Source organism: Leopardus geoffroyi, chromosome A2 (genome assembly GCF_018350155.1).
Source record: "Leopardus geoffroyi isolate Oge1 chromosome A2, O.geoffroyi_Oge1_pat1.0, whole genome shotgun sequence".
In the NCBI taxonomy this organism is placed as follows: Eukaryota; Metazoa; Chordata; class Mammalia; order Carnivora; family Felidae; genus Leopardus; species Leopardus geoffroyi.
Window position 1 is genome coordinate 14957628 of NC_059331.1, and position 12281 is coordinate 14969908.

A 12281-nucleotide genomic window follows, 5' to 3' on the forward strand; every position below is an offset into this window, starting at 1 on the left:
ATGAGTAATCAGTACCCCTCTCTGATCGATTCTGACATGTTCTCCTTCTCTCATGTTATGGTAAAAAACCTTTCTGGTCACTTTGGTCCTTAGCCCTGACTTTGCATCTCATGCAAGTGAACACTTCCCATTTTTGGAATGAGATCTTTTCATATGAATTTCCGGCAATACTTGGAGCCTCATCCTGTGTTCCCTTAGGGGCCAGGGGAGAAGTTCCTCGTAACTGGGAGGGTTGAGGCGAGGGTCTAGGCCTGGGTATCTTTCTCCCTGACGTTGCCGAGAGTGGAATCGGCAGCACAACTGAATGAAAACTTCTATGGGAATGTGGAAGACTTGACGACGTGGAGACCTGTGGTTGGTTCATCATAGTCTTGAAATACACATGAGCAGGGCGCCTGGGTGGCTCAGTCGGTTGAGCGTCTGACTTCAGCTCAGGTCATGATCTCCTGGTTCATGAGATCAAGCCCCGCGTCGGGCTCTGTGCTGTCAGTGCAGAGCCTACTTTAGATCCTCTGTCCCCCTCGCTCTGTGCCTCCCCTGCTCACTCTCTCTCTCTCTCTGTCTCCCCCTCAAAAATAAACATTAAAAAAAATTATTCATGAGCTCAGACACAGAAAACAGTTTCATAAAGAAAGATTTTTGTATGTTAGTGAGTTCTTTTTGAGGGCCCCCCTCGTGTCTCCTGTGTGGGGGCTAATTAGGAAGTCTGCGGGTTGTCTGACCTCTTGATGCGTCTTGCTCCTGACATCCCATGCTTTTAGCATCTCTGCATGGCAGCGATACCGGAGACCCTACCCAGGTATCAGCTGGGTCCCCTCTGAACAGTCCTGCTTAGAGATTTGGTGGCAGGTGAATGAGAAACTGCTTGTTCAAACGTGTCCCCAGAGCCATCTGTTCCTTCATTAGACACACTCTCGGTTCCCTGTGGCCTCCCTCTGCCTTCTCCCCACCGGGCAGCAGGACTCGGCCATAACCAAAACCAGGTCTGCTCGACGGTTTTGCTGCTTGTTGTAATGGCAGCGGGAGTGCTAAGCGGGAGCTAATGGCTGAGGCAGCCTTGGCTGCTTCCTGCTGGCCGCCTGGGCCTGGGGGTAGGTGTTCTCCTTTGTTTTTGTTTTTAGTATGAGATTTTTCCAGAAGGTAACTGTTCTGTTGTTGTTGTTGTTGTTTGGGGGTTGTTTTTGTATTGACTTGTTTAATTAAATAAAAGTCCCTTAAGGCAGATGGAGCCGGTATAGTTTGGACGGCTGGCAGGCAGCGAGGGAAGCTCTCCTGGTCTGGGTGTGTGTGCCTCACAAGTGGGTGTGTGCTCTCTTCTGCCCTGCAGACTGGCAAGCGAGTGGGCAAGGTGCTGCACGCCTCCCTGCAGAGCATTCTACACAAGGAGGAAAGCCTGGGGCCCAAGAGACAGAAAGTCGGATTCCTGGGATGACTCACGTCAGCGCAAACACGGGCTGCGTGTTTCTTCCTTTTCCTTTTTTAAGCCGCAGTTTGTATATATTTTTCTTACCTGCTGTAAACCTGAGCTGACATTCGTACGTGTAAAATTAAAGTCTGTTTTCTAGTCCGGTTTGGTACGGCTAGAGTTCTTCAGCTGTAAGCCAAGGTGCCGTTCGGTGACCGCCCGGAACGTCCGGCCCTCGTCTAGCCAATGGCAGCTGAGCCCAGGGTTGCGGTCCGAGGGGGAATTCTCTGGTCGTGCCTCTCCAGGGAGACTCCTTTATCTCCTGCTGCAGGAGTTCAAAACAGCAACAACACAAACACGAGAATAAGGGCCTGCCAGAAAAGTGGTTTAAAGGAAATGCTTATGATAATGTATTTTGTGAAAAATATTTCCCCTGTAGGGCTTTCAAAACAAGAAAAACACACACACACGGTTCATTCTTGTGGATGTGGTGCTTCTGAGGGAGAGAAGGGAGGCATATGCCCCAGATACATACCCGTGGCTTCTGCCGGGCTGGTGAACCTTCCTCAGTCCTGGGAAGCCCAGTTCTTGCTTCCTGCCCTCCCAAGAAATTCACGCCGAGCTCCCTAGGGTCGGGGTGCTTAGTGGCCACTTTGCCCCTTAGCCACAGCTTTCTTATCACTCGTTTTGAAATTGCTCTGCATTTTGTAACCACTCCCTGGTGTTTCATAAGATTTCCTTGCTTCATCAGCATGAAGAAGGCTGCTTCAGAGATGTTGTCATGTGATTACTCAGCTTCACACTCTGGGGACAGAGGGAAGGCCATTCTTGATGGCCCCAGAAGGCTCCTCACAGCCTGTATTTGACTCACAGCGCAGTGTGTTAGAATTAAGTCTGCTCACAGGTTGAGCAATCTCTGTTTTTTTCCAAACTGAAACTCCCCAGTCAGTCTTACAGAGCTCTGGGGAAGGAGCTGATTCACCAAGGGCGAGTATTTCAGCCATGGCATTTGCCCTGTGCATTTCGGCTAGACAAATAGGGTGAGGAGTTAGGAACTTAATGCCTCATGGAAGGAACATAATGTGAGCTGAAGCCATTGCAGACTCGTCCCAGAGGCCCTGGCATGGCACCTTCCGGCATGGCCAGGTCCGTCCAACAGAGAGAAATAGAGCCTAGACTTGGGGCTGCCGCCCTCTCGAGAACACAACCTGGGTTTTCATTTTTCGTAAATACTTTTCCAGCGATTGTTCCTCCAGGCACCGTGACAGTGCTCCCAACACATCAGCCTGCTCCTCCCGCCCCTGCTCCTGGCTGACTGCCCGTGATGGAACATTGACAGTGGTCAAGAGGCAGCCAGACTTTGGATCAAGTTTAGAAGCTTCAGTCTTGCTGATTAAAGACCTCAGACGGACGAGGCTTTGCCAGGCTGGGGGTATGACCGCTGCCCAACTGGGCTGACTGGCCGAGCGGTGAAAATGGAGGTGAGAAATATGTTAGCATCTGTCTCTGCCACCACCTTTCCTGAAGGCCACCCCTCCTGGTAAGAAGTGCATATCACAGGGGCGCCTGGGTGGCTCAGTCAGTTAAGCGTCCAACTCATGATTTCAGCTTAGGTCGTGATCTCATAGTTCGTGGGTTCGAGCCCTGTGTCGGGCTCTGCATGCTGCCTGCACAGAGCCTGCTTGGGATTCTGTCTCCCTCTCTCTCTGCCCTCCCCCCAACTCACATACTCTCTGTCTCTCTCAAAATAAATAAGTTTAAAACAAAATTTTTAAAAAGTATACATCACACATGAAATGGAACACCCAATGAGCAAGGTCTGTCCAGGAGGTTCATATATTGGAAATATGTGATTATTGCAGCTTTCACAATAAAGGAGGAGAAAACTGATGGCAGAGACTGGCAAAGACTTGGAAAAATACTGTCCTGGAGAGACTCAGTGTTTCCTCCAGCAGAAAGAGAGCTGTCCTTAGCAGCCATTAAATAATCATCAGGGAATGCAGTGTTCTAGAATATTCAAGTTGATCTTTTTAAAAAAATGTTTAACGTTTATACATTTTTGACAGAGTGCAAGTGGTGGAGGAGGGGGGCGGCAAGAGAGAAGGAGACACAGAATCTGAAGCAGGCTCCGGGCTCTAGGCTGTCAGCACAGAGCTCGAACTCACAAGCCGTGAGATCATGACCTGAGCCCCTAAGTTGGTCGTCTTGTTTCTGTGATTTCTTGGTCTCCCAAATCATGTAAATTTAAGCCTACAAAATACATCCGTTTAGAATATTAGCCCGCTCGGCCTTGAAGTATGTGCACCCCAAAAGTGCTGGGGACTTAACCCTTCCTGAGGCAACCCACAACCACGTGGGGACAGGAACCATGGAGACATGCTGTTCCATCTGATCCTCGGGTGGACGCTTCTGAGAGTTAACTCGGTACTCTTGACAAAACACGCCAGTGGGACCGTGCCTCATGACCTCATGACCTCATGACTGTGGTCAGTCCTTTCCTTCCTTGTTTATTCTCCCCAGTCCCTCCCTGTTGGATCACTTCCCAAATAAACTACCAAACACGAGTCCTTGTCTCAGGCTTTGACTTGGGGAGTGACCCAGACTAAGCATTTGGTACTAGACGTGGCCTTAAAAAAGCAGACCCTCCAAATGGGTCTTGGAAACGAAACCAGTCATTGGCAGATAGCAGCAAAGGCCCTGTGGGTCAGTGATCAGTGTCATCGTTACCAAAACTTGCCTGTGGTGGGTTGGGATGAGGTCCAGGAGAGGTCATGTGGGGTCATGTGAAAGCTCTACCACATGGAAGCATGGAGTCAGTGGTAATTATGAGGATTGTTTAGTTGACTGGCTTCTATTAACTCTGAAAAGCCTTTTAGAAAGGAATGAAAGGCTCGTCGGCCAACTCTCAACTTGTGGTGTGGCATAAAAACCAGGGGACCTTCATAGTACAGTTTAAGGAGACCGATCTGCAGCTACTACATAGAAGGTATTGACATTCAGACCCAGGATGTTCTTGTGCATGACTGGCAGAGCTGCGAAGGAGACAGGCTGCCTCCTTGGCCAAAGTCAGGGCTTTTGTCAGGAGAGAAAGGGACTGAGACCTGGGATAAAGACAGGATTTTCATCCCCAGTATTTCCCTGAATGCTTTGGGCAGACAGAAGAAGCCCCCGCCCCCTAGCTGAAGGAGAGCAGCCATTTCCTGAAAGAAACACGTGACCACCAAAGTAATTGCAAGACCTGGCTTGGCATGTACCAGGGATGTGGGAATAGGAGTGGATCTTGAGGGTATTGGACCAGGGCTATGGCTGAAAAGAAGATTTCATGTCCTGGTAAGGAAGTCCGACTTGTTGCTAGTTCCCTGCTGGGGTAGCCCCCTGAAGTTCGGACCTGAAGTAAATGAGGAGGAGATGCCAGAACTGAACACACATAGAAAAGGCAACAACTCTTCTTGGATGCGTAAGAGCGGTGAGGTCACAGGGCAAACCACTGCTCCCCCAATTGGAGAGAGCAACAAAGAGCCACAACTTCCTGGAAACCAATAAGGGAACCGGCCCAGGGGAGGGAAGCCTGCATTATAACTGGTAGATTGCTGGAGGCTCAGTGTGGACAGCTCTGAGAGTTAAAAACTCCAGAGGGATCCAGTCATCAAGCTTCCCTACCCCCTCCGCTTTTGTGAATTTTATCTCCAGGAGCTCAACCTGCTTCTCACAGTGAATTTCAGAGAAAAACTCTCTCCTGCTTTTAGCAGGTGGGAAGGGAGAGAGGGAGGGGAGGGCCATTTGTAAGTATACCAGAGCACTCCATTCTTCTTTTTTTTTTTTTAAGTTTATTTTTGAGAGAGAGACAGAGTGTGAGCTGGGGAGGGGCAGAGAGAGAGGGAGACACAGAATCTGAAGCAGGATCCAGGCTGTCAGCACAGAGCCAGACACAGGGCTCAGACCCACAAACCACGAGATCATGACCTGAGCCGAAGTTGGACGCTCAACCGACTGAGCCACCCAGGCACCTCGGAGCATTCTGTGCTTAACAAGGCCTGCCCTCAGGAGAAACTACTTAACCAGAGCCTAACTGACGTGAAAGAAGGGAAATACCCCACTCAAGTCCCCTCTAGCCATCCTGTCTCACCTAGGGGTGTACGTGTGTGAGGGGGCTAGTCAGAGTCAGGTAGCTGAGAAGCAGCGTGAAGTTCACAGTCCAGGAGGAGAGGCACACTAAGAGACCTGGTCACACCACAGATCACTTCCCCTCATCAGCCTATTTATGGCAGTTCCTTTTTACCCAGGACATTGTGTTTGTCCATGAAGTGAAAAGTATGAGGCATGCTAAAAAGCAAAAAACACACTTTGGACAAAAAGAGCAGGCACCAGAACCAGACTTGGCAGGGATATTGGAATTAACAGACTGGGGATTTAAAACAACCATGATTAATATGTAACGATCTAATGGATAAAGTAGACAGCATGCAAGAACAGATGGGAAATGTAAGCACAGAGCTGGAAATCCTAAGAAAGAACCAAAAAGAATTGCTAGGGATAAAAATGCTGTAACAGAAATGAAGAATGCCTTACAGGTTTATCTGCAGGCTGGACACGGTAGAGGAAAGAATCTGTGAGCCTGAGGATATATCAATAGAAACTTCCCAAAATGAAAAGCAAAGAGAATACTTGAGAAACAGAATGGAATATCAAGGGATGTAGGACAATGATAAAAGGTGTAAGATAGGCATGATGGAAATACCAGAAAAAGAGGGAAAGGAACAGTAGAAATATTTGAGACAGTAATGACCGAAGATTTCTCCCAAATTAATGTCAGACACCAAACCACAAATCCTTCAGTCAACCGGGTATAAAGAACCTGTATAGACTACTTCATCAACAGCTGAATATACATTTTTCCCAAGCCCGCATGGAACATTCGCCAAAATAGACCACATTCTGGGCCATAACACACACCTTAACAAATGTAAAAGCATAGAAGTCACACAACGTTCTGCTGTCAGACCACAACGGAATTAAACGAGAAATCAATTACAGAAAGATAACTGGGAAGTCCCCAAATACTCGGGGATTAAACAACACACTTCTAAGTAACACATGGGCCAAAGAAGAAATCTCAAGTGAAATTAAAAAAATATTTTGAACTAAATGAAGATGTAAGCACAACTTATCAAAATTTGTGGGATGCAGCTAAAGCAGGGCTTAGAGGGAAAGTTATAGCAATTGAATGCATATTATTAGAAAAGAAGAAAGATCCAAAATCAGTCAGCTAAGCTTCCATCTTAGAAAAAGAAAAGCAGATTAAGCCCAAAGTAAGCAGAAGAAGAGAAATAACAAGAATGAGAGCAGAAATCAGTGGAATTGAAAACAGGAAATCAATAGAGAAAACCAATGAAACCAAAAGTTGTTTGTCTTTTTTTTAATTTCAGAGAAGGGAGAGATCAGAAGCGATCAGGCCATCATCAGCCATTTTCTTCCCTGGGGATATTTGCAGGTTCTGCCCGTGCACTAAGGATCAGATTTGGTGCACATAGAAGGATCCTAATGGGAGGCGGGTGGGAGAAACCAGCAAAACCTGGCAAGATTATGCAGGGCTAGGGTGATGATTTGGAAACCTCATGATCCCTAATAACACAGCCAGGTTTACGTTTGTTGAATTCTTAGGCTATCTGGGGAGGCAGGGACTTTTAGTAAGGTAGATTGAAATCTGTTGTATCCTATAGAGCTAATCAGATTTTCTGTTTCTTCTTGTGTATGCTTTCATAGCCAAGATTATAACTGGGCTGAGCATGCCTAGTTGATCCTTCGCAAATTTACAAATCAGATGATTTACTGTCTTGCCCCTGGACTGGACAGAATAAAGGGAGGGACAGATGCCATTGAGCCCTGAGGACCATGTGCCTTCTCAGACCAGTCCTCCTCTTCCCACACCTTTGCAAGTCGCCAGCCTGCCTCACACCTGGGGTCTGCGTGTGTCCTTGCAAGGATCCCATGTGTAGGTGGGAGAGAGATTATTGTCCCATTTTATGGACGAGGAATCTGGGTCTTGAATAACTTGCCCCAAAGGATCCAAGTGCCAGACGTCTGAGCTGGGTTTGAAATCCAGGACGCCAGTGCTCTCTTCTTTGGGCCATTGTTGACCTTAGAGACAAGACAACCAAGGAACGTGAGCCCCCTAAGAGCCAAGAACTTGGCTAGGTGGTGTATCGCCTCTCCCAGTGTTGTGTGCCCCAGGGCCTGGCAATACTGGTTGAATGCATGACAGCACCAGGCCAACCAGGTTTGAAAAGGAACAAATGACTGTCCTGATGAGAGGGTCCTGGAGGCCAAGGTCATAAGCCATTTGTCTTTGGTTTTGACGAAGGGCCGAGACTGCCTTTGCGATATTTTTGGAGGTGTGTACCCTTCATGCTCTTACCTTTGAAGAGAGTCTGGAAAGTTCTCTGCCTCCACAGGCGGGCCACATTTCTGTTGATACAGGGCCAGCGAAACTAAAAGGAAACAGCTGTGCAGGACGAGGGTAGGGGGTGGGGGATGGCTCCATGTTGGGCCAGAAGTTTTCACGGTGTTTGGGCTGACATGGGTGGGGTGGCCAGGGTTCGTTTTATATAACTCAGACTTCCAACAGCTTTGGAGATGGAGAAAAACCAAAAACCAAAAAACCTTACTTAAAAACAAAAATATGCCCTTTAGAGCTCTCCTGGTTTTTCTGCCTCTGGGCTTTGTTATCAAGATCATTCTTTGTTCAGGGAAACTGGCACGAAAGGATTAGACCCTGAAGGCCGCGTGTTAGTGCATGGACATGTCCCAGGGGAGAGAGGCGGTCACTCGAGAACATTGGCACGACTCTCCTGGCCGAAACCATCCCCGACTTGCTCTTCCGGCTGGCCGAGGCCTCACCGCCAGGGCCAGCAGAGGAGGTCTTTCATTCTGGGAGAATCGAATCCATGAATTCCACCAGGGCTGGCCGTGAGTCCATCACAGGTGACCACATGGTGGGCCTCACCTGGCCAGGGACGGTGGGCGGTGGACAAGGGGAGCCGGATATCTTAACGGCTGTGAGCTCGACATTGGCAACAAATGAGGCACGGTTGCTGCAGAGAGCCCATCAGTCTGTGTCTCTTTGAACAGTGACCATTCTGACCACAGGCAGGCCCCTCGAGGACATGTATTGTTCTGGGAGCTGAACCATAATGAAAACAAGTAACAAGCAGAATTCTGTCGAAAGGTGATTTTCCAGAAGGTTAAAAAAGGCCCAGGAACCGTACTGTAGAGGAAGATGGGAGCAAAAGGGAAAAAGAAACACCGAGAAGGGTCACAATGGCCAGTTTTAGGTATTTGCTGGCCTCTTCCGGGATTGCCCCCCTGCCTCACTGCAGGGGAACTTCACAACAAGCTGAGACTCTGATGATGGACGAGCTGCTTTGCAGAGTAGTGAGCTGCCCGTCCCAGGAGGGGTTTAAGCGAGTCCAGGGAGTCTGAGAGGGTCAATGGAAAGGGGCATCCCTCCAGACTGCATCTTCCAACCTTTTTAACTCAGAGGCTGAGAGACAGTGGGCCGCTTGTATTTTCTGAGGCCCACTGAAGCAATTAAAAAATGATGAAATGCCAAAACAGGTTTACAAAAATAGTGATGTATCTTAAATGTTTGCCGTTAACGATATCGCCCTTCTAACACACACAACCATGCACAGCAAATGCTGTTCACAAGACGGGACTCCCTTTTAAAGCATCATTCTGATGGGGTGCCTGGGTGGCTCAGGCGGTTGAGCAGCCGACTCCTGATTTCAGCTCACGTCATGATCTCACGGTCTGTGAGTTCAAGCCCTGCCATCAGGCTCTGTGCCGCCAGCTCAGAGCCTAGAGCCTGTTTCGGATTCCGTGTCTCCCTCTCTCTCTGCCCCTACCCGGCTCCCTTTCTCTTTCTCAAAAATAAATAGACATTAAAAACAATTTAAAAAAAAAAATTTTTTTTTAACGTTTATTTTTGAGACAGAGAGAGACAGAGCATGAACAGGGGAGGGTCTGAGAGAGAGGGAGACACAGAATCGGAAACAGGCTCCAGGCTCTGAGCTGTCAGCACAGAGCCCAACGCGGGGCTCGAACTCACGGACCGCGAGATCATGACCTGAGCTGAAGTCGGAGGCTTAACCGACTGCGCCACCCAGGTGCCCCGACATTAAAAACAATTTTAAGTGTGCGATGAACTTGTCTTCTCTTAGGACTGTGGGTGTATCTCCAGGGCTGCGTAGACCCTCCTTGGGAGACATGCCAAGCCTACACCTGGGGAGACCCCAAGGCAAAAGACACCTTCCCTGTCGCGATTTTATGTAAGTCATTTTACTTGATTTAACTTTTTAAAAGTTTAGAGAGAGAGAGAATGAGCAGGGGAGGGGCAGGGAGAGAGGGAGAGAGAATCCCCAGCAGGCTCCACACTGTCAGGGCAGAGCCTGATGCGGGGCTCAAACTCACCAACCATGAGATCATGACCTGAGCCAAAACCAAGAGTTGGATGCTTAACTGACTGAGCCACCCAGGCGCCCCTCCATAAGTCATTTTAACAGCACACTGACTCCCAGTTGCTTGCAGAGGGGCTCCGTGTATTGCACACACACATGTACACACACCGACGAAAAGCTGCAGGGTGAAAAAAAAAACCAGATACTGCTCACCACTTACTAGAAAACTCTCTAAGCAAGCCTCCTTTCTGGAGAACAGAGAGTTCACCTGCCAGGTTACGTAGGAGAGAGTCGCACTCCCCCATTAGCCTCGCTTGGGGGCGCTAAAGCTGGACAGAGGCTGAATGTGTCCCTGCTACCTCCCCGGGCCCCGGTCTGTGTCTAAAGTTTAAGGTTGGCTCGAGCAGCGCTTTGAGGTCTGCCCTGTCTACATCTGCGGCTTTATTCCTTCCCCATCCCCACCCCCATTAGTGTTCAGGATGGAGAATGTGCAGGGTTCTGTCCACCAGGGGCGCTGTCCACATTTCTTCCTCCTGTCCCCTCCCCTTCCCTCTGTGGTCCCCCCCCTCAGCTGGGGGCTGCCTTCCTTCCCACCCCGCGCCCTACCCCGTTAGGTGCCCTGGGAGACCCCAGCGTGGTCCCTCAGTCCCAATGGCACGGCGGGCCCCTCATATTGAACCCCCGATGCCCAGGCACATCACGGAGGGAATGAGGGACTAATGGGACGCTAACAGTTCCAGCCGTGTCCTGGCACAGCGTGGCTCCTGTGTGGCTCCTGTGTGACAAGACACGGAGCAAGGGGGCTCCAGTTTTCTGAATTGCCACGGCAGAGCTTTTCTGGGGCCTCCTCCCCAGTATACCTAGGGCAAGGCCTCTACAGCCAAGCTCATGGTGAACGTGGTACCTCTGGCTGCCCCGTGTTTGGAACAAACTCCTTCCATTTCCCTGCTGCCGAAGAACCAAGGTGAGAAAACCAGGACAGCAAAGGAGTTAGTAAGAGAAAAAAAGATGAGTCGTTTTCTTTTGCCAGGTGCTACCCACCCAGAGTTCCAGGAAGCAAGGCTCCCTTTTGGACTGGGTGCTCCGTGGCCCCAACTTGTCTCCCCGAGGGCCCAGCTGCACCTCTAAAATCCTCTCCCGCCCTGAGCACAGGAGATGGGGAGCACAGTGTCACCAAAGGGTCCCCCAGTGCTTGCTGCCTGCCCCTGGCTCCCGCCCTGGGCCACCACAGTGCCTGGGGCCAGCCCCGCCCTGCCGCAGACAAGTCCCTGCCAAAATCTGATGGGGTTAAGGCAGGCTCCCTGGAAGAAAAGCCGAAATTACATAGTACTGTGTTTTCTTTTTGAACAATCTTAAGCTCACAGAAAATCGTCAATTCCAGCATGAAGACCATTTGCCCCCTTAGTCGTTTGTAAGTTGTCAGCCCGATGCCCCATCACTGGCTTCATCCGACAGTGTGTGTCTCCTCCAGGCAAGGCCACTGAATCCGTCCTACGGAATCACAGCGCACCGTCCAATTCGGGACAGCAGCAGGGACACGTCACAGCCACGTGCTGCTCGGGTTTCTCTGACTGGTTCGGTGGCACCCTTGCGAGCGGAAGGGGCCAGAATCCCAGGCTGCGTCTGCTGTTCTGTGCCTTCAGTCTCCTTCAGTCCGAGACGGTTCCTCGATCACAGTCTGGCCAGTTTTAAAGAGCACAGTTTTGCAGAAGGCCGCTCAGTTGGGTCCGTGTGATGTTTCTTTGGCAGGAATCTCCTGGACGTGGGGGTGGGGGTGGGGGTCTGCGTGCTTTCCGTCTGTCCCTCGATCCCTGATGCTTTTACTCTGCTCCCTTGACGAAGGTTGGTGGCTGCCAGGCTCCTTCCCCGTGCGCTTCTCTTTTTCTCTTGGGAAGTGGTAAGTATTTTGTGGCCAAGTAATTTGAGTCTATGCATAGAGCCCGTTCTTCATCAGATTTGCAGTGGATTCATTTGCTCATTTATGTCTGTGCCTGCTCAGCTCTCCTACTCCGTGTTGCTCTCGCTCTTTTGCTGACTTTCGGCCCCCCGGAAGCTCCCCCGAGCTGGCTCCTTGTGCTGCTGGCACGTTCCCATCATTCCTTAAGCACTTTCCTGCTATCTGGCCAAACAAGTTGTTCTGGGCTCCTTTTCGACTTTCCCTGCCCCAGCCCTGGAATCAGGCCTGTCTCCCAGGTGCTCTGGTGGCTTTTCGTGGGAGGCTGTGTTTCGAAGCCAGTACTTGGAGGCTAGGAGGGCTCGAGGCCTTGGAGGAGGGGTCCCTGCTCCACGGCCCTCCAGGGATGGCTAGGGAACAGATGTGCGCATTTCCATCTAAATGTACGGGTTAAAGACCCAGATGGATTAAAGACCTCAGCGTCAACAAGGAAAGGTATCTTAAGAAAATGTGGGGCACCTGGGTA

General features: G+C 50.0%; 1 protein-coding gene across 1 annotated transcript in view; it reads left to right on the top strand.

Annotated features, from left to right (window-relative positions):
- Positions 1 to 1570, top strand: part of EXOSC7 (exosome component 7) — a 38566-nt gene extending 36996 nt beyond the window's left edge. The window contains exon 8 of the mRNA XM_045492590.1: positions 1328 to 1570. Within this exon, the coding sequence (XP_045348546.1) occupies positions 1328 to 1432 (105 nt within the window). The 3' untranslated portion in view covers positions 1433 to 1570. The remainder of the gene's footprint in view (positions 1 to 1327) is intronic.
- The last annotated feature ends 10711 nt before the right edge of the window (positions 1571 to 12281 follow it).